The sequence below is a fragment of the Protopterus annectens genome, chromosome 7.part0, assembly GCF_019279795.1.
Source record: "Protopterus annectens isolate FY-2018-M chromosome 7.part0, PAN1.0, whole genome shotgun sequence".
Taxonomy (NCBI): domain Eukaryota; kingdom Metazoa; phylum Chordata; order Ceratodontiformes; family Protopteridae; genus Protopterus; species Protopterus annectens.
The window spans coordinates 567,120,531-567,143,960 of NC_056739.1; the positions used below are offsets into that span (position 1 = coordinate 567,120,531).

Below are 23,430 nucleotides of genomic sequence, written 5' to 3' on the forward strand. Positions count from 1 at the left end.
TAGGGTTCAACAAAACACCCTAATAATGGGCGATTTCAACTACCCCACCATTAACTAGGAAAACTACTCCTGTACCAACTCCTTCGCTGAATGCTTTCTGGAATTCATAAACTACAGTGCCCTAGATCAACTTATTCACACCCCCACCAGGGCAACAATATCCTAGATCTAGTCATTACCAACATGAATGACTGGTGTTCCACTCCTGAAGTTAACACCTCATCGGTCCGATCCAACCATAAGCTAATTACTCTAGATATCCACATCCTGCCCCCACCCCCATTAAGGAAACCATGGTAAAAAATTTCTCCAAAGCCAACTTCATGCTTCTTAAGATAGAAGTGGTGATCTTCATGACACCCATGCAAATGGACAATACAGTTACGACTACTGAATCCTACACAATTGCACTTTATAAGCACTTACATGAGTGCATGGATAGTGCTATTCCAAACAGAACCAAGACGCTATCCTCCAAAAAAAGGAAGCCAATCTGGTGGTCCCCTGCCATAAACTAACTGTACAACAGAAGGAAGAAACTGTTGCAAAGCTAGTTATGAAAACAAAATTGCCACTGACTCTAAAGACAACCACAAAGCATTCTATAGCTATGTCAAAAATCTCAATGGCAATACTCAGATCTGCTCTGAGTTACAGCACAATGGCACTAAATATACAGTCCCAACTGATATTGCCAACATCCTGGCAGATAGGTTCAGTGCTAACTTTACCCCCCTCTCACCCCCTAAAGAGCCCATCTCTATACCAGAAGAATGCAAAGTTCCTGTAATCACGGCTGCACAGGTAAAAACCACACTCTCCAAAGCCAAGAGCACAGCATCCATGGGAACCAGACAATATCCCAGGCTGCATTCTACATAAGCTACAGAACGAACTGGCACTCCACCCAAGTACCATGTTCACTCATAGCCTCACCTCAGGCTTTGTGCCCGCTGAATGGTGCACAGTGACGGTTATCCCACTCCACATGGAGAGAGCCACCACGGACCCCAGGAACTACCACCCCATTACCCTGACGAGCCTGGTCTGCAAGGCCATGGAACGTTTCATCATGGAACTTATAAACAAAGACATTGGTAATCTCCAAACTCTGGACCCCACCCAGTTCGGGTTTGTAAAAGGCAGATCATGTCTCCTAAACCTGACAGACTTCTTTGAAGCAGTCACCAACGCCATAGACAAGGGTAAGGTGGGTCACACAGCCTATCTAGATCTTGCCAAGGCTTTTGACACCATCCCCCACTCAGGAATTATAGATAAACTCACTAAACTAGGTATAAATCCCTATGTCACAAGATGGGTTGCCAAATGGCTCACTGACAGAATCCACACTGTGAAAGTAGTAGACTCCAAATCCGACTTCACACCAGTGACAAGTGGGGTACCACAGGGCTCAGTCCTGGGTCCTCTCCTGTTTGGTATCTATTTCTCTGAAGTACAGGCTAACACAGAAGGTCTTTGGCTAACGAAGTTTGCAGATGACTGCAAACAAGGAGCCATAATCCAAACTTCTAACGATGTGGACATCCTACAAAAGGGCCTCACTGAGACAGATGCCTGGTGTCAAAGCCATGGCCTTAAGCTCAATGCCAAAAAGTGCATTGTCATCCCCTTTGGTAAAAACTCTGTATCCATGAACTACAACAAAGGCGGTAGTATAACTAACACCAAAAGTGTGATAAGAGACCTTGGGACACAGGTGGACAGTAGTCCTTTGATAATCACATCGCCACAGTAGTCAGGAAATCCTTCTACGTGGCACACCTCATCACAAAAGGTTTCTCATCCAGAAAACAAGAGGTCATTGTTCCCCTCTACTCATCACTCATTAGACCCATTATAGAGTACAACACCCCTTTTGGTATGTACCTCACAAGACATCTACAACAACTGGAAAGGCCACAGAAATACCACACAAGGAGGATTACCGGCCTCAAACAGATGCCCTACGCAGACCGTCTCAAAAAACTCCAGCTTTACTCCGTCACATATCGCCTACTCAGAGGTGATCTCTGCCTAACATATAAAGCTGTGTCAAACCCAGAGCTGTTGGACATGCTACACCTAAAGAAATCCCAATCCCTCTGAGCTACACGCTCTAGGGACCTAAACCTTGTCACCACAATAAACAGGACATGCTGGAGGGATAGATTCCTATCCCAGAGACTTCCCATACTCTGGGACAGGCTACCCATCTATGTCAAGCAAAGTTCTTCATTAGCACTCTTCAAGAAAAATCTTGATGAGTGGATGGGAAATAGGAAATACACCCCGGGGATCACTTCTGTGTCTCTGCTCGACAGTGGCAGAGGAAAATAACTTTCTTGGGTGGTGTAAGCCAGGGAACCTTGTTGGCTAGGCTTACATAGGCCCTTGGGCCGATAGCCTAGTACCTACCTATGAACCTATGAAAAACTGGAAATTATAACTGATAATTATTTTAAGTTGTACCAATGGCTGCAAGCTAGTTAAAGACTGAAATATGTATTACAGTTCCATTAAATAAGTGCGATGAGCAGACAGCATGCACCCCCCAGGTGGTGATGCATATACCTTACATGCTGAGAGGGAAGGTATATGGCATAAATGCCCAAAGTCAAAGAGTGAGTCTGCTTTATAAGGAAGAACAAAAATGGAGGATGACAACATGTCTTCTGGACAGTTCCCACTTACAGCAGGTGGAAGGAGTCATGAACAGTGGTTGATCACACCTAGTCAATGCAGGGGGTACCTCCAAGTCAAATATGGGGAAGCTGTGACAGAAATGAAGAAAAATGAAGTATCTTAACTGCTAGAGCATGAGCATCTTGCCTTAGTTCCTGTAAGAGAAAAAAAAACTAATATACGAAACCACGAAAATTAAATACAGAACACCAAGAACAGGCGCCAGGATACAGCAAACTGGTTTAATGTCTTCTGGTACCTCGGCTATACAAAGCCTTCATAGGAATAGTAAAAGACATACAGCTGCATCTTTTTATACATTTGCTAAATTGAATAATTGTGCAATTAATTAGTACAAATTGATACAAAAACAACTAGTTTTTAAAATACCTTATAAAATAATTTTATAAAGTGATGTTCATTTCTAAATTCAGACCCTTAGGCATTAAAGTACCAAAATTGAGAATAAATCTGCTTTCTAAATTTAATATTTTTTGTGAATAGTTACCAGAGCCTATAACACTTGGTTTGGCAAGAACACAGAAAAATAAAGAATCCAAACAACCATAATGAATCCTATTAAAGTGTTCTGAAATAGGACTATCTGTTCTGGAGTTCCTAACATCACCAATGTGCTCCATAATACGTATTTTTACCTGTCGTTTAGTTTGGCCAATATAGTATTTAGGTGGAACACATCCACAACCCACTATATAAACAACTCCACAGGATTTGCAATCAAATCTATCTGTGGCATTAAATTTAATGCCATTGATAACACTTCCTGAGAGATTTTTAACCCTAGGGCAAATTTTACATCTGCCACACTCAAACATACCATTACCTTCATTCAAGTGTTTTACATTATATTTTAAACTCAAAAGTTCTTTTAGGTTAGAAAATCTACCATAAGAAAAACATACCCTTTTAGGAAAAAGATGTCCTATCTCATCATTATCACAAATAGGCCATAGAAAATCTACAATATATTTAAGTTTGCTAGAAAAGGGGGAATATTTAGTCACAAAAAATATTTTTTCATTGTTTGCATTATCACACTTCTTATGTTCATTAAAACTTTGTATCACATTGTCTTTCAAACTCTTATTACCAAGAACCTTAAATTCACTATTTGTAACATTATTTTTTGGATAACCCCTACTTAAAAGTCTATTTCTAACATCATTAAATTCTTCTCTCAAAAAACATTTTTCAAACGTATGTTCGAATATACGTTTGAATTCTCCAAAAGGGAGAGCCTCAATTAAATGTGCTGGATGTGCACTAGAAGCATATAAAAAATTGTTTGTTGCTGTCACCTTTCTAAAAGGTCTAAACTGAATGTTATTATGTATATCCACATAGAACAAAATGTCAAGGAATTGTATACTATATAAATCAACTTTATAGGTGAACTTCAAACCAAACCTATTGGAATGAAGTCCATCTACAAATTCACTGAAGTCAGAAATGTTACCTTTACAAATGAATATCAAATCATCAATGTACCTACGGTATAGGACCACATATTTACGAAAAAAACTCTAATGTATAAAGAAAGCTAGTCTCAAAGAAGGACATAAATAAAATTGCATATGTGGGGGCAAAATTAGCCCCCATTGCAGTACCTTCTTTTTGCAAAAAGATCTTCTCCTCACATAAAAAATAATTATGTGTAAGTGCAAATTTAAGTAACGAAATAATGAAGGAAGTACGAGGGCCTTCCCCCAAAATATTACTAATAGCCTCAAGACCAAATTTAGTAAAAATACTTGTATATAAGGCCTTGACGTCTACAGTAGCCCAATAGAATTCTTTGTCCCAGTGCATATTTTTAACTAAGGCACAAAAGTCATTAGTATTCCTAATATAAGAGATAACATTCTTCAGTTCTTTTTTCAGTAAACTATCTAGTAAAATTCCCACATTCTCAAGAAAGCAACCACAACTGGAGACTATAGGGCGACCAGGAGGATCACTACAGTTATGGTGTATTTTTGGCAAAGCATAAAAGGTCGCATTTCCAGGATTCAATATATACAATTTTTTCACATCTTTATGTGTGAGAAAACCTAATCTCTCACCCCGTTCTAACAGCTGCAAAAGTGCTCCGTTAAATTCCAAAATATGGTTATGAAACAATTCAATGTAAACACTTTCATCACATAAATCAAAAACCATTTTTAGGTAATGTTGTTTGTTCATAATCACCCAGTTACCCCCTTGTCAGCTTGACAAAAAACATATTTATCTGAAACATTTTGCATAGCTCTAACAGCTAACCATTCAGATTTTGTTAAGTTAAATTCAATGAATTGCTTTTTAAAATAAGCATATTCAGTTTCAACTTTCCTAACAAGAATATTTTCAAAATTATTCAAAATAGCTGACTTCTTAGGTGGATGAAAAGTACTATAAGTGGGTAAAGAAGGAACTTCAAGTCTGCCATAACCAGTGAAAAAATGATTCAAATCAAAATCTGAGCCGCAAGACACAAATTCAGACATATCAGCATCCACAGAATTGTCTAACTCATAGTCATAAATAAAAAGATTCAATAATGAGTCATCTAAAACAGAAAAACTTTCATTATTATCCTTACTATTAACATCCAACAAAAGTTGGTTAGCAGAATCTTGTGCTTCAAAGAAAACTTTTAGATATAATTTACGACAAAAGCGTTTTATATCAAGCACAATGCCAGCGAGAGCAGGTATCTTAACGGGAACAAACTTACTTCCTTTAAGCAAAACTTGATTCATATCATTAGTAATGTTTAAGTCGCTTAAATTTAAGATATGCGAATTACAAATACTAGCATTGTTGTACACAGATACAGATACCAAGTCAACAGAGTCAACACCTACTGTAGATGGAAAATAAAAGTTAATATCTTCTATTTTGACCCCTTGCTCTTGGCTTACGCCTGTTGTTTTGGCGAAAATTCCATCTACTTTGTTGCGCCGTCTCTGAGTGCATTTCCAAATCATCCATTACATCCACTCGTTCAAACGACACGCTCTTCTTGCTTGCAGTGGTATCGGATGACGAAACTGAAGAGTCACGCCCACTATAAGAGCTTGCTTCCGTGCTTCCACCTTGGGTTATACCATTTCTTCTTTTATGTTGCCAAGAGTAAATTAAGTCATTCCTAAAGTCATTAATGTCCCGATTTAACTTTTTCTTTTTGCGTTGAATGACTTCAGTTTCAACCTTATTGACTTCATCATTAATTTTCTTCATGGTAGTATGAAAACTCTCATTTGAAAAATCATTGACTAAACTGCCTTGTATCTCAGCAATCTGAGACTGGATCGCACCCAGAGTTTTCTGATTACGTTTAACCAGAATTTTGAGCCACCCAAGAGTACGTTGTAATGAGACTGCCTTCCATTCTTCAAGTAATTCTTTTTCGTCATCACAGAATCTAATGGCAGGCAGCTTATCTACTCGAAGACCTCTCAGTGTAATCGATAGGCTCAAATATTTTTCAAGCAAACGGGTATCATAAAATAGTGAAATCTCTTTAACCATAAGTTTTTTTAAGTCATTGAATCTTTTATCATAGTTACCATCCACAGAAAATGTCCAAGGGTCAGAACGGGCCAATTTATCTTCCCTTTCTTTCAGTAGATTAGCAAACATAAGTCCATCCGTATTCCAAACAGGACTAGTCATGTTGAACCAGCTCCAAGGAAATAAATATACGAAACCATGAAAATTAAATATAGAACACCGAGAACAGGAGCCAGGATACAGCAAACAGGTTTAAGGTCTTCTGGTACCTCGGCTATACAAAGCCTGTTCTTGGTGTTCTATAAAAAAAAAAATGAAGGCAGAGGTCCAAATGCCCATTAAGCAGGCACAGGTCCAGCACTAAGACCAAATCACATTTCATGATGCAAGAATCTCTTAAGCCCACGAGACAGACAGACTCCAAGCCTTTGGCAGTTGACAAACACAGTCAAAGAAGCGTACTAGAAAGGTTGGGGAGCTGTGACTGGAGAGGGAGGCATGACTAAGTTCATAGTGCCAGAATAATATATCAAAACAGGAAGTACCTCCACTGAGACTTGGGGGAGATCACTACTAACAAACCATGTCATCAGCTACCACATGGATTCCAGATCTCTAAAGATAATCATATAACATTACTTTTGAAAAGAATCAATGCTCCAAGTCCACCAAACAAAATTAAACATTCTAATTTTAAAGCAAAAGACTTGCACTTAAGGCCCTACACAGACATATATACAATCCATTCTCTTCTTTCTAGTTTCATTTCTTCAGTTAAATGTCCTTATTCAAATTTTAATGTTAATTGATTTCAAAAAGATATACAATCTTTTAGGGAGGAAAAAGACTGTAGTTCCAAGTTTCATTACTGCCCGACAATTCTTAAATGAGTGGTAAAGGCAGCAGTTGTTTGATCATGTGTGTAATTGGTTTTACCTTTGCAGTGCAGAATTCTGGTACTTAGTTTTTTAACTGTTTAATGCTACTTCACGACATCAGCTCCACTCTTCCCCTTGAGGCCTCTGCTTCTGCTGTCTACCAGTGACTATAGGTCAGTGGATTACCTGCACGTGCATTATTAGTATTATAAAAAAAAAAAGTTTGAAACTTGTTGGTCTCTAAATTCTGTATAATTCAAGTTTCACACAATACCAATATTAAACACTAAAAGTAACCTATGTTGATGCAACTTAACCTAATCACCCACACTTTACATTATATCGTAATTTTGAATGAAAGAAAAATACAAGTCATTATCTTAACTCATTTAATATTTAGTCTTTCTTCAGGAGCAGGATCACTGTATACTCCTGTTTTAATTCAAAATATAACATTATGTAAGATACACTGTAAAAACGGAACTTATTCAACACAAGATTACAATACAAAACAGTTCAACATATTCATCCCTATAGTTCAAAATTGTAACAATCCTACTCCCCAGCTACCCTTCTCTTCTCTCTCAGGAGTCACCATCCACAGCCATACCTTCGAGTTAGCCCTATAGTGTTCCAAATTCCATTAACATACCCCTAAATTATAATACAATCTCACTTTTTTCCACCATCTGTTAACCCTCTCTCTGTTCCTGCACTGTTTACACATGCACATAACAGATTGTACACTTTTGTATTTATTCCTATTTTTCACCTTCCATTCAAAATCACCCTTCCATCCCTTTTGCCATTAAGATTCACACCCATTCATCTAAAACAGTATTTGAATCTTCCTGAATTCCTTCCATCCCTATGAGCATGACCAACTACAAATGATGGGGGGGAAAAACATGATGGTAACAGAGTCAATGGGGTTAAACATACAGTGGACAAACTGTAATCTCCATAACAAACTGATAAAACCACATTTTTTGATTACTTGTTGACCACAGCATTAGAATTCAGAAAGCTTTATGAATGTCTGATGTGAAGGACTGGAAATGTGATAGGAACAAAGCATCCGATAGCTTCACAAATTACTTACTTATATGTAAAGCATTACTATAACTTCTGGCCAGATTCTGTTTTAGTGGAAATCAATCCCTTTGCCCAAATGCTCAGCTTCCACCAACCTAACGGCTATTACTCTCCTAACAATCTAAATCCTTTAGCCAAGATTTTTAAAAGTTCAGTGTGATCTACAATCAAATTCTGCCCAACTTCCTCTCCTAACCCATATAGTTACCACATCCAAGGAGGCGCCATCTTTATTCTCCAGTCCTGCCCCTGGCTGCTGTGCATCCCTGGCTCCGGCACCCGCACCTAATCTTGGGCTCCTGCCTATCCTGCTCTAACCTCCTGAACGTACCCCACCGGATGTGCTTGATAGAACCCTCAGAAAAGGAAAATTAAATCAAAATAACTGAACTCCCATCTGCTCCCTGAGTGTCTTTCCCAGCAAGGAATTTTAGTGAAAGTATGTGTACAGCTTTAACATTTTGTAACAATTAAAGATGGTACATAAGTTCTTCTAGGTCGCTGAGTGCTTCCCTGCCAGGTTAGCCAGCAGCCTAAGCTCCCCTTTCTTTGTCACTTAATAACCCTATTCCCCCCCTTTATATCTACACCCCTAACCCGGTCTACGATAGCCCACTCCTTCCCCTAACCTGATATCTCCCTCAGGGGACCTTGCTACTTCAAACTGACTGGCCACTAGATGGCACTCCTTTACCTGCTTATTGTCTCTACTAACCTCACCCACTCTTACCTTATCTCCCCTACTCAGTCCTCGACATCTCTTCCTCTGCTCACTCCCCCACTACTGTCCCAGGACTACCTATCCTCGATTTACTTCACAAACTTCCCTTCCCTATCCTTCATAAAGCCTCTTACCTTCTTCTACTGTCTTCCATCCAGATATCTACCCACTACTCTACTTCTCTGTAAGTCTTTCAATCCTCCTACACATCTCTCCAGACTTACGTTCTGGTTCTCACACTCCACTGATTGTTTTCCTCACATTCTCCTTCCTTTGGCTCTACCTGCTCCATTCGCCCTGCGGACTCACTCCACTCCCCTACCGTGCCCACAAATTTCACCCACCCCCTGCACCTCTACATTTATTCTTCACATTCTCCTCCCACCCATATCAATTAACCAATCTCAGTCCTCTCCTTATTACCCCTCCCACCCAAATCAATTAACTAATCATAGTCCTCTTCTTATCACCCCTCCCACTCCACCATCCTACACCCTCTCTACACACAATCTCCTCCTCTCCTCTCTGCAATTTAATATAACCCCTTTCTACTTCTTTACCACTCCTCCTCAAACAGCCTGTTCTCTTCCACTACATTTCTCCCTTCTTTTCTCCCCATTCTAAACATGCCCTCCCAAATCCACTACACTTTCCAGATCTCTTGCTCACTTCTCATACTGCTAATTCCTGTTTACCATGCTACCTCTTACTCTTCCAAAGCACCCCCATGCCTTCCTTCTAGTCAAACTACCTCTTGAACTAAACTGCAACCTCTTCTATTCACTCACTTCCATTCCATATCCCCCTCTCTCACTCCTCCTAATCTACTGCACCTATTCCATCCCAAACTCTTCTCCACCTCAACAAAAACTTTTACTCAAACTACTGCTAGCCCCAAACAACTTCCTACTATAGAAACCTAAAAGTTATATCCAGTCATGTCCTAGCCTTATCTGGAGATATCCATCCTAACCCTGGCCCCTGCCTCATTACAAACAACTCCTTCCCCCCACCCCCTACTTCTCCTACTACAAATAACCCTCTCCCCCCTTCCCCTTCTTCTTGTGCTTTCTCTCTTAACACACTTAAGTTCTTCACTATCAATGCCCAACAAAGTACACGAACTACAAGCATGGATTAACCACAACCAACCTGACATCTTAGCCATCTCTAAAACCTGGCTAAAACCCCATATTGCCGACTCTGAAATCTTACCCCCTGGTTTCCACATCCTCAGAAGCGACCGATTAAATAAAAAAGGTGGAGGCTCTGCTCTAATCTACTCTAACCTTCTCTCCCTAATCCCTCTTCAAATCACAACCCCTCAATTCAAAAATTCTGAACTAACAGCAAGTCTCCTACGACTAAATAAACATAAGAATATCTGCATTATTTCCTTATACATCTCCCCAGGCGACAACATCTCTACCCTTGAAAATATTCTTCACTGGGCCTCAACTGAAATAAAATATGAAACTTACATTCTAGGCGATGTCAATATTGATTGGAATAAAATCAATACACCTTCCCCCTTCCCTATCCATTAACCTCTACAACTTCACCCAAGTAATCCATTTAACAACTCGTACTAACAAAAATCATCCCCCAGGGTCCACCATAGACTGGATTCTAGTCTCCCATCCTAACAAAATAATTCTCTCTGGCACTATCCCTGATACCTTTAGTGACCATCTCCCTGCTTTCATTAATAGGTCAGCTAACTCCACTCAATATCAACACCACTACATTCAAACTCGTAATCTTAGCAACTTTAACCCCACAATTTTCTCAAACATTTTTAAACAAATTAACTGGCAAATCCTAAACACTCTTCCCCTTGACAATGCTGTAGAACATTTTAACTCTGTCTTCCTAAATACTCTTAACTCCCTAGCCACACTAAGAAACAAACGAGTCAAAGCCAATTCTGCTCCTTGGCTGACCAAAGAAACAAAACAAATCATGCGTCACAGGGACAAATCCTGGAAGCTTTATCAGAAAAATAAATTGCCTTCCACCTTGCTCCAATACACCCAACTCTGCAACCAAGTAAAAAAACTAATCACCTTGGACAAAAAAAACTACTACAATAAACTTCAGTCCAACAATAAGAACCAAAAACAGTTCTGGAATTCTGTTAATTCCCTTCTCCATCCAGGGTCCAGGAATAATCCTTGCCCTGACCCTTGTTTAACTGACATGGAGCTGAGCTCTCACTTCAACTCTTACTTTACTGAAACCACAGCTAAGCTAAACAAAACTTTCCCCAAGCAATAATCCACCCAACTCTCTCTCCTTAACACCCAACAACCATAATAACTGTCCTTTTAATTTCCAGCTCAAACCAGTTTCAACCATTTTTATAAAAAGGCTCTTATCCAAACTAAAACCATGCTCTAACACCCCTGACAACATCCCTTCCTCCTTCCTCAAATGTGCTGCCGAAGGTATTGCCCTCCCCATCTGTATCCTAATTAACAGATCCTTAAAAGAGTCGTATGTACCCAAACTTTGGCATTCAGCCTTCATTCTACCTCTTCACAAAGGAGGCAAAAACACCACTATTTCCAACTTCCACCCCATTGCCCTACTCTCTCCAATATCTAGAATTCTAGAAAAATGTGTCCACCACCAACTTTTGCCTTTCTTAACTCAAAATCACCTACTGACACCCACCCAACACTGCTTCCGCCCCGGCCACAGCACCATAACTGCCTTACTATCCTTCCTAGAAACAGTCAATCGAGCCCGAGATTCTGGACTTTTAGTATCCACAGTACTGCTACATCTCTCTAAAGCTTTTGACACCATCTCCTCCACACACCTTCTCTTTCATCTCGCCAACCTTAATCTCTCCCCTTCTACTCTATCCTGGTTCTCCAGTTACCTTTCAGACAGAACTCAAGCTGTCAGATGGAAGAACTCTACCTCCTCCTTCTTGCCAACACCTACCGGCGTTCCCCAGGGGTCCATCCTTGGACCCATGCTCTTCAACATCTTTATTAATAACCTTCACACTGTCATCCCTGATACCACAGTTATCCAATACGCTGACGACTCTACCTTAGTCTGTGCCGCCTCTAACCTTCCTGAACTTCTGACTAAAACACAAATAGCTTTTTCCACTACAAAGAACTGGATGCACCAAAATCATCTCTCTCAACTTGAATAAATCTAAAATTCTACTTTTCCCTCCCTCCAGGGCTTTCTCCTCTGACAAAAATGCTTTCAAAGTCCTAAGCCAAACCAACACTGCTATAGAAGTGGTCCCTTCTGCAAAACTTCTTGACATTACCATAGATGAACAACTTAAATTCAATATCCATATACAACAAAACATAAAGAAAACCCACCAAAAGTTAGGTATGCTCTACAGGAATAACCGCTTTCTCTCCAACTCCTCTAGGCATACCTTGGCAATTACCTACCTGCTACCCTCTCTACTTTATGAAGCCCCTCTTCTATCCAATCTGTCTGCTTCTAACACCTCAAAACTTGAAATTTGTTATAACAAGATCTCCAAATTTGCCACTAAATCCAAAACCTCAACTCACCACTGCCTTACCCTACATTCCCTGAACTGGCTAGAGCTCCCCAACCACCTAGACTATCTCCAACTAACCACCGCTCACAAACTAATATTCTACCCAGATAAATGCCCAGCCTTAAACATCCTTCCACCATACATCCCAAATTGATCTCTGAGATCTGAACACCAAAACCTAATCTCCATCCACAAACCCAAACATCCCGCTGGCCAGCTTCTACTCTCCTTCTCTCTAGATAAGAAATGGAACTCTCTCCCTCCCTTAGGACAATACCTAACCAAGAATCCTTCAAGACCCAACTGTTCCTATATCTGTCATCCAAACGGAAATGTTCCTGCTTTCACCCTACATAGAATCTAGGGAATTTTCCCCACTGAGCTCTCTATACTCCCTGCTCCACTCTTCCCTCAAGCTTTTATTTCTATTCTCAAAATTAGACTTGCTGTCACAGATCAAGCAAATTTCTCACTTGTCTCCAAGTATGTAAATATCAGTATTGCCATGTTGCCATTGAAAAAAAAAGAAAAAAAAAAGGGAAATCTATCTGTTAACTGTGTCTTATGATGTACATTTATGCATCTGCATTTCCTGACTGCATGAATTTTACACTTGTATTTTACCTTTACCACTATGTAACCCTTATGGTATTGTATTGCTTTGAAACTCCTAATTGTATGACTTTTTGTATTTTCCTTCAACACTCTGTAACCCTTATTGTATTGTATTGTTTATGGAGCTTTTCTCCCCAGGCCTCCACTGAAAATGGGCACTTCATGGCCCAGTGGACATTCCCAGTAATCAAACTGAAATAAATAAATAAATAAATACTGGCCTGTTACTGACAATAGTCTTCTCAGTGATTCTCATCACAAGTTCAGGAAGAGAATTGGCATCTTAAAAGCCCTATATTAAACTAAAATATTTTTTTTATCAACATGGATAAATTCCTAATGACTGACAGCCTCTCTGTGGACCTTAAATGCACCTTCAAACTGGTCTACAATGATCTTCCGATTACTAAACGTTCATATCTGACTTTTCCTGAAGGAACAATGAGGTTCACAGAGTACCTTACCTCCCAGAAAGTCAAGGCCCACACCAGAATATCTAACTTGTGATGCTACCACTTAAGACAGTGATGTCCTGCAGGTCTTTGTCCTTAAATGTAATAATCTCGTCCTACATATTTTAGGACTTCTGCCTTCCAATACACCAATGGTTGGGTACTCTTAGGCAAACAACTCCTCTACTGTAACTCACAACTCACTTCAGCTGGACATAGACAACACATAGAAATTGCTGGTAGGACTACAACAACACAGCCATATTATCTCACACCACACAAACTGGCTAAGGCAATGGTATGGTCTGGCTCTGTCCTACCCTATAAACATTCAGGAGTATGGCTGGATCTGGTGTCAAAGCTTTAACTGGAACCAAGAAAAAAATGACAAAACTTGTACATTGAATAATGTGTGCTGCTTCATTAGCATTACTCAACCAAGGCATCATTGTTTAAATAAGCAAAATGTTACACAGGGACCAGTTACTGTTAGGAGTACATCAATTATGAAACTACCATCTTTGTAAAACAAAGCCCATCCCTCACTCTCTTCAAAAACAATTTGGATAAATGGATGGGGAACTATAAATTCACTCCTGGGGTACTGCCTGTGTCCTGTCCCATATAGACAAAAGTAGTCTGTAAAATGACTCAGCATTCCAACACCCAAAGACCCACTACCCTGATACTATCCCATTCCACACCTGGGAATTAAGATATAATATTGTCATATCCAGGGTATTATTGACTATGCTTGTAAAGGCTCTTGTGCCATTAGCCTAGTAATCACATATGAACCTATAATAGCCCCCACTGGAAACTAATGCCTCCTCTGACAGGACTGCCAACTCCACTGCCTCCACTGGTCCTCCTAAGTCCCATGACACTGGTAGTAGCATCCTGAAATGGCTCCCATTCTCTCTCTTACAAAATATGAGAACACATTTTCCAAAATTGTGCCTGTCATTTGGTTCAAATGTCCACATTACAAACCCCCCCATCTTCTCCTCAGTTTCAAAACTAAATTACTTACCCACCTACCTACCTACTGATTAGCTCCTCCTCCACATGTTTTCATGACCCTGGATGAGTTTCCATCCTAAATGCAATTAAATGCTACTCTCAGATGAGTTCAAAGCTGTTTACATAATTTCCTAATATTTTGTTCAGCAAATGGTTTGGAGATGTTAAGCAAATGTTAACACTTGTGTAACTTATTCAAACTCTCATTTCTTTGAACAGCAGCATTCTATACATAATGAGCAATGTCTGACTTACTGCTTCTACAAACTGTATTACATAAACTTTTCTAGCAACCAAACATGCATATATGGAAACTACACAATTTGATATCCAAGTTTAGCACTTTCATTCACCTTGTAAATGGGGCTTCATCATAACTCTTCTAAGTAATGCTTTATAATTTCATCTTGCCTTTGGACCATGTCAAGGCCAGAAAGAGACTTCAAAGTGGTCTACTCCCCCCACATAGCTATCAGAACTGGAGCTAATGTAACCAGTATTTAGGTGCACTTGTAAGATATGACTACACACAGTGCAATTTACTACTTCATTAGGAGGACTGTCTGCCTGTAAATATTTGCACTAGATTCAAAATGAAAATTATTGCTGAAAGAGGGCTCTAAATATCCACGATCAAGTTAAGATGTAGTTAAAGGAATAGGTTATACTGCTTTCTGGATTTCTGCTATAAGTATGTGCGTGTGTGTGTGTGCGTCCATTTGTGTGTCTGTCCACTGGACTAGCCCAATGGTTCCCTTTCCTGCACCTAACTGACCCATTCATTCTTCCATCAATTCAAGAGTCCTCAAAGGCCAATCATTCTACTGTGGAAATGACAGCAGGGTGTTATGGAATGGGCCAGTCTGCAGCTCCTGCACTGTTTTACAACCACCCACTCCTTGGCAGTCTGTGAGCTTCACTATAAGCTGCCTTGGGATATGTATGTGAACTTATGCATATAAGTAACCTCCTAATGAAGTTCCACCCCGTATACAGTATGGGAACGCCAAGCTCTACACCTGCCAAGCTACCCCCCCAACCTCGGCTGGGCAAGCTGGCTTCAGCTGCTTTTTCCTATCCTCCCCAAGTCCATATCTTCAAAGCCTGTGCTTTTAGTCAAACACAGATTGTCTGGGGTACAACTCAAGGCTTAGCCCCTCTGCATCAAGGGGATGGATTACACATATAAAAGTGTTAATGATGAATCTTTGATTACAGCAGAGGTCAAGCTCCAGATTTAAGCATTTCAGAACTCCACAAGTACTGCATATTGTTGATTGATTTAGATACTCTGCATTTACATAATAAAATAACATTAAAAACTACATACTATCAAGTGATCATGGCTTCTCCTTCACAATTAAACCTAGACAGACTCCTCAAGCTGCCAACCCCACTGTCATATAAAATTCAAGAAAAGTATTTCTGTCTTTATGCCATCGCTTAATCCACTGTTCTACTGCTTACTGACTTATCCCCTGCCGATAAACCAACTTGCTGAGCACAGCTTAGGGATGTTCAACTCCCAGATCATTGTTTTCTATGGGAAATGTCTGCCACTGCAATTTCTTAAGTGCGAGCTGGTGGAGATTTCTCCCATCTTCATGTGACTGTGAAGTTAACATATAAGCTTGGGGGGGTTGGGGTGGGAGGTTTGCTCCCTTGCAAAAAAAAAAATGCTTTCATTTTATTTTTTCATTGAGTTAATTTCTTGAACAGTTGTGTTCTGCAAGTTGGTTCAATTGTGACTTGTAACTCGACTATTCACAGTGGAAGCCTTTTAATCTTGTAGCAAAGCAGTGTACCACACTCAGACAATTATCAGGCTAATGTAACCACCTTATTTTGAAATAATTTATCTGATGTAATTGCTATTTGGTTATTCTATAAGCACTTTAAGACCTCTGCCTGGAACCCTGTGATTCAAGTATTTTGTAGCTCAGGTAGGCTGTGGGGATTCTTGTGATTTGCAGCTCCGGTAGGCTGTGGGGATTCTTGTGTTTTGCAGCTCGGGTAGGCTATGGGGATTCTTGTGTTTTGCAGCTCAGGTAGGCTGTGGGGATTCTTGTGTTTTGCAGCTCGGGTAGGCTGTGGGGATTCTTGTGTTTTGCAGCTCGGGCAGGCTGTTGGATTAGTGTGTTCTGTAGCTTGGGTAGGATGTTGCATTAGTGTGTTTTGTAGCTCGGGTAGGCTACTTGTGTTAAAGCTCAAATATGATTCCAGTAAGCAGCTCTGCTGCAGCTTAGCGAACACATTATTCGAGTTTGAGCAAAGTAAGTGAGGTAGCTGTGGTGAAGTAGTGAGAGTACAGATTAGGGCGCCAGTCAGAAAGGGGCTTTTAGATTTAAGGAGTGCAGGGGATTCCAAGTTCAGTGAGCTGGAGGGGGTCTTTTGATTTACAGTACAAGAATGGAGTTTTAGGATCACGAAGTGAGAAGGAAGCCTTAGGGTTAAGTAGCAGGAAAGGAGTCTTAAAGTTAGGGTGCAAGAATAGTCCTAGGGATTAAGAAGCTAGAAGGGAGTTTTAGGGTTAGAATTAGGGTTCTGGGAGGGCTTAACAGTTTTGTAGAATAGGGTGTTGGGAGGGCTACAGGAGGAGTTACTGGGAGTTACAGTGCTTGCCCTTTTCAGCAAGTAGCAGTGAGCATGCAGCCAAACAGCACACAAGCATTTGTAGTAGATCCCAAATAATTATCACAATGTTCTCTACCTTTCAGTTTTTTAAACCAGTGAAGCTATTCAGACACTTGCAGGAGAAAAAAAACATCCATAATTTATTTTGTTGTCATTTTTTTTTTCTGTATCATTAAATGGCATTCCTCCCACTACCACTTTACAGAGCTGTGCATTTAAATCACTGAATGGTGTTTTACTGAATTCCAGTCTTGTAGAAACAGGTCTGCTGAAATTCAATAAACTAGGTTACTACAAAGTCATAGGTGACCTTGCAGTTTACTATAACAGTAAAGCAGGAGCAGATGGAGAAGAATATATCTTACCTAAAACCATGTATTTATTTGGTAACTTGGTAGTAAAATGGTCCAAAGATCCTTTTCAGGCATGACTTGCCAGAAGGGTAGAGATGAGTACCTTGGTTTACACTGTGCAGCCAAACCTCAATAAAATGGCATCAAGCAACTTAATTTTACAATTAAAAATACATTATATGTCGCTCTCACTTTTTTTTTTTTTTTTTGTAAATCAAAGGTGCACTGAGCCCCTGTAGTAAGTTATTTTTACATTTTCTTGGTCCATCTTCCTCATACCAAGACCATCGGGCCTACCTCCCTTATTGAGCAGTTCATTCCCTTCTAAATCCCCAATGTCCTAGTACACAAGGAGAGAAAGGCCAGAGCTGGGGATTGCAGCCATTAGGGTTTCTGAAATCTTTTAACACTCAGCTTGCTGGCCAGAATGCATAATGTAATTTCCACTATACCAGGCCAGTGCAAGTGCATGCTTTTGAGCATTTTCATTCCCATCTTGGCAGGATTACAACTCCTGTAGTCCATACAGCAGGAGCTGTGCTTGTAAGCCTTCATCCAGAGAGTCTACCTGTGGCAAGACTGTGACACACCCCACGCAGCACCTGCACACTTCCTATCCCTCCCCAACCATCTCCTTCAACACCCATGCTGCTACTCAAACCTAGTTCATTAGAGTGAAAACGTCTACACAACAGCACCTGCCTGGAGGCTGTCATTTTACTTAAGGAGATAAGAGGGAAAGGCAATGTCCCACTTTTTAAACTCTATTAGATATTAATATTTTATTCATTTTTTTTTTGGGGGGGGGCTCACTGCCCCCCTCCCCACCTTCTTAGTATTCAAACTGAAAGTACCTATTTCCTTACTACAGGACAAGTATCTCAACTAAATGCAAGGTAAATACATCAAATTTGTGCTAAATTGCTGTTGTGGATGCACTTTATTCCATCATATAAATATGTATATGCAGTCTGCTTTCACTGCCATGTTCTAAAACCTTCATGCATAGCAATGATTTGAGTTAGAACATTCTGAGAGCTAAATGCAACTTTCATCTGACTTTCCAAAGCATTAATGCTTAAAAGGTATCTGACCAATATCCATATTTCAGCTACACTGTATAAACTAGTGTACGACTCTACTTGAAATCAAACGGTGCACTACCATTTAGAGTAATACCTTACATTTATGTCCCTTTGTCCCACATCATGCTTGAAAAGGGTCAAGACAACTTCACTTACCAAGTTCAAAAATAAAATTATTCAGTAGATACATTTGTGATAACTTGTTACTTGCAACTAAACAGATAAGAGGACAGTAGATTTCACACTACAGATTAAAGAATTTCACCCTGTCAGTTTATGGCTTCAGTTTAAAAGACATGTTTTTTTCATACAGCTAAACCTGTAACACTGCAGGTGCTTTACAGTAGAAACACTTTGACTGACTTTCTTTAGAGTTAACCTTCAAAGGTAATAGAAGCTAAAATACGAGTATACAAACTATTTGTTCATTACTCTGAAGCTCGACTGTTCAAGGCTGTTCAAAGCTTGTTTGATCAAGCCCAAAAGACTGAAAAGGCAACCCAACACAACAAACATAACTTGCTCCTAAGGTTTGGGGACCTCAGAATTACTTATATAGTTACTCAAGGGGTGCATGGGGCATAGACTCTGCTTTGGAACATATGGAGTAGACATGCCCTTCCATATAAAAATATATCTTTGTTGGGTTCCTCTTTCTATACTTTGGGTTCAAGGGAACATACCTTAAACAGTTGCAAGTTAGCAAACAAAAACCACCGTTACTCAAACGGCACTGTATTTGTTACGTCCAGAAGAATAGTGAAAGGTGAAGGCAATCCCAGCTCAAAGTGTTAGGGGGTGCTGCTGGAAGTACATCTCTTGCGTTCTTTTTCTGTACCAGCATTTCTGAATGTTAATCCAGAAATGCACTTGTGGCTTGGCATGCCAGATTTTTCTCATCAGCTCTAGAGCTGAGGGGGGTGAGGCACCAGCTTGGGAACTGGTACCAGGTGCCAGATGAGCCAGGTATGACTTTACTTGAAATCAAATGGTGCACTACCATTTAGAGTAATACCTTACATTTATGTCCCTTTGTTTTACATCAAGGGATTTTCCACAAATCTTATCCACAGAAAGGCAGCTGTAAGCCAGCATTCTTAACTACGTTACCAAAACTAAAGCAATGTTAATAACAGCTTAGCACTTTGAATACAGAGAGCAACTGAGAGCATTTAAATCATGGAGAAGAGCCAGTAACCATGGAACAATGACTGCACATGGTCACGCTGGTAGTTGAGCTGAAATTAACTAGTGGTAGATACTCATCTCTGCTTTTTACCATCTGAATAACAGCATCACTGCAGAACATAACTTCCATTTCTATATCAAATTATGTTATGCTCTTCCTACTTTCTCAAAATGTATATTTCTACAAGTGTTATAGCTAAATAGTTAAGGAAGGGAAACAGCTTTCATTGCTGTCCCAAAATCATGTGATACCTCTACAGACATGTGCAAAAAGTAGTAGTTAATTGAATTACAAACATTTTCTGGCTAACACAAATTAAAATATTTCTAAGATATTCAGGGAATAATGTACACTGGACTACACAGAGTATGCCTGGCTACAAACATCCTTGGTCAGTACAGAACAAGGCTCTACATACAAGTGCTATTGCTACTAACCAGACAACATTTTAGAATCAACACAGATGCAATTACTGCAGCAAGGAGACAGGTAAGGAGGTAAAAAGGAAATGGTACTCACTCTTGTTCTAACTGAGCGACAGGGCACTTATACTGAGCTGTGCTAAACAAACAAATATCAGCATACTGTCGTACTGTCAGGAAAGGAAAAAACAAATGGTTAAACTAGGGAACAGCATGACAGACACACACTACTTCACTATGGTCCTAAAAAGACAAACAAAACATATATACACTTTATAAAGACTCTAAAGGAGGATGAGTTAAATTATGAAACATCAGTACCTTGATTCTTTAATCTATGCTTTAAAAGTACGCAAAAGACATTTCCCACTGATGACATTTACAACCTTCTGTGTTCCAGTCAGTGACTTAAGCAAATGTAATTACAATGACCAGAGATAACCTAGCTATTGGTGCTCATAACATGGCAAGAAAACTGGAGCCACAGCAATTGTTTAGGACAGAACATGTTTCAATTACATGTTAATACTTCAGTAAACAGACTATGCATAAAGTACAGTTTTGTACCTACCATAAATGTAGATGTTCGAAGATCCACATTGCTGCAGTCCTTACACTTGGGTAGTCCGCTGTCCTCGGTCGGCCCGAATATCAAAGTATAAGGCTGACGTCGGTCAAGGCGCATTTGACTGACATCAGGACGTCAGGGTACAAATGCGCATGACCGACATCATATCCTCAGTCTTTTCTTGCCCCAGATGTCAGAAGACCCTAAAAATAAAGGTCAAAACCAAAAGACAGCAAACAACCAACCAACCACCCTTGCACTAACTATATGTACAATATATACAATATACACAGTATGTACAACCCAACCCACACAACCGCCTCTAACTACAGAGGGGAAGGAGGGAGGGTAAATTGGACTGCAGCAATGTGGATCTTCGAACATCTACATTTATGGTAGGTACAAAACTGTACTATGTTCTTCATCTCACATTGCTGCAGTCCTTACACTTGGGTAGAATCCCAAAGCAGAGGTAAGGGAGGATGGCTAACTACAAGGAAGCAGGAGCTGCCAAAATGCCCTGCAAAACAGCAGTAGCAAAACCAGCCCTGGATTTAGAGTAAAGTGGCAGGTGATAATGCCTGGAGAAAGTATGCACTGAACTCCAAGTAGCTGCCTCCAAAATATCCTTGGTTGCCACTCCCCTCAAAAAAGCTGTTGATGTGGCAGTAGCCCTAGTGGAATGAGGCCTAATCCCAGCTGGAATCTCCTTGCCATGATGGGAATAACAGAAAGCAATGCAAAACCCAATCCACTTAGAAATAGTTTGTTTTGACACAGGCTTGCCCTGAGAACTCAAAGCAAAAGAAACAAACAACTGCTGAGACTGCCTGAACCCTTTAGTTCTGTCCAAATAATAACGCAACTGCCTGTGTACATCTAAAGTGTGCAAAATCTTTTCCCCTTTATTTTGGGGATTTGCATAAAAAGTAGGCAAATGAATAGTTTGGTTTAAAGCCACACTAGAAACCACCTTAGGCATAAAGGAAGGATTAGTACGTAATGATACCCTATCCTTATGGAAAATCAAGAAAGGCTCAACCGCCATAAGGGCCTGCAATTCAGAAACCCTTCTTGCAGAGGTAATTGCCAACAAAAAAGCAGTCTTCCATGATAAATATTTCAACTCAGAAGTAGCTGCAGGCTCAAAAGGTTGTAGAGTGAGTTTCTCCAACACAAAATTGAGATCCCAAGCAGGAGTAGGAGCTCTTCGTGGGGTCTTATATTCTTTGCCCCTCTAAGAAATTGCTTGAACAAAGGATGAGAAAACAATGGTGGGTCACAATCATAGTGAGCTGAAATTGCTGCAGCATGAACCTTAATAGAAGAGAAAGACAAACCTTTGTCCAATAACTCAGTAAGATATTGAAGAGCCACACTCAAATTAGGCCCAGAAACATCAAAATCTTTTGCTGCACTCCAAAATAAAAATCTCTTCCATTTATCTGCGTACACTTTCCTTGTACTAGGCCTTCTAGCTTCCAAAATCACATTCAAAACTTGTTGTGGAAGTTGAGACCCTCTATGGTTCAAAACAGAATATGCCAGGCTGTTAGGTGAAGAGAGTGAAGTTTGACATTCAGCAAATGGCTGTCCTCCTGTGACAACAGGTGTGGAATTGAAGGCAAAGGCCATGGAGGCTTCCTGCACCAGACTTCTCAATAATGGGTACCAGTGCTGTCGAGGCCAATCTGGAGCTATTAAAATCATCCTTGGCTTGTCCTGTCTGACCTTTAGAAGTACCTTTGGGAGGAGAGGCAGAGGAGGAAAGGCATACACATGAAGATTGCTCCAATTGAAAGAAAGAGCATCCACTCTCCAAGCTGTGGGATGAAACCTTTTGTGCAAAACTTTGGCAGCTGATGGTTTAGTGGAGAAGCGAACAGATCTATGTCTGGAGTTCCCCATGACACTGTCAATTTCTGAAATACATGAGGATCCAATTTCCACTCGTGGGGATCCATAATTGCCTGCTCAACACATCTGCTAAGGAGTTCTGTGCTCCTGGCAGAAACCTTGCCTGAAGATTGAGCTGTAAACTGAGAGCAGTCTCCCACAAAATCATTGCTTGCCTGCATAGAGGATAAGAATGTTCCTCCTTGCTTGTTGATGTACCACATGACAGTTGTGTTGTCTGTTAGAATCAACACCTGCCCTGGAAGAAGTAAATCCTTGAAAGCTATTAATGCAAACTGGACTGCTAACATCTCCTTCATGTTGATATGTAGATGTTGTAGTCTGACAGGCCACTTGTTTTGTATCCACTTTCCATTTAGATGAGCTCCCCAAGCTTTGTCTGAGGCATCTGTCGTTAAAATCTGACTCGCCTCTGGCCGGGTCACAGAGAGTCCCTTGTTTAGGTGACATTCCTGAGCCCACCATAAAAATTCCTTTTGAATGCAAGGTATTATTTGAATGACAGTGTCCGGATCCTGGCAGTGCTGTGTCCATACATTTTTGAGATACCATTGTAGCTTCCTCATATGCAGTTTGGCATTGGGAAGCACCAGAATACAAGATGCCATGAACCCTAAATGCTTGAAGGACTGTCCTTGCAGTCAGCACGGACTGATGAGATAGTTGATGGAAGTAAAGGGATGGACTCTTGTTTGTCCGGGGTTAAAAAGGCCATCTGGGATGCTGTATTCAG

The 23,430-nt window shown here is 40.2% G+C and overlaps 1 protein-coding gene across 1 annotated transcript in view; it reads right to left on the reverse strand.

Moving 5' to 3' along the window:
• Nucleotides 1-23,430, reverse strand: part of ARRB2 (arrestin beta 2) — a 530,032-nt gene that overhangs the window by 86,522 nt on the left and 420,080 nt on the right. The window contains exon 9 of the mRNA XM_044076297.1: nucleotides 20,310-20,382. Within this exon, the coding sequence (XP_043932232.1) occupies nucleotides 20,310-20,382 (73 nt within the window). The remainder of the gene's footprint in view (nucleotides 1-20,309; nucleotides 20,383-23,430) is intronic.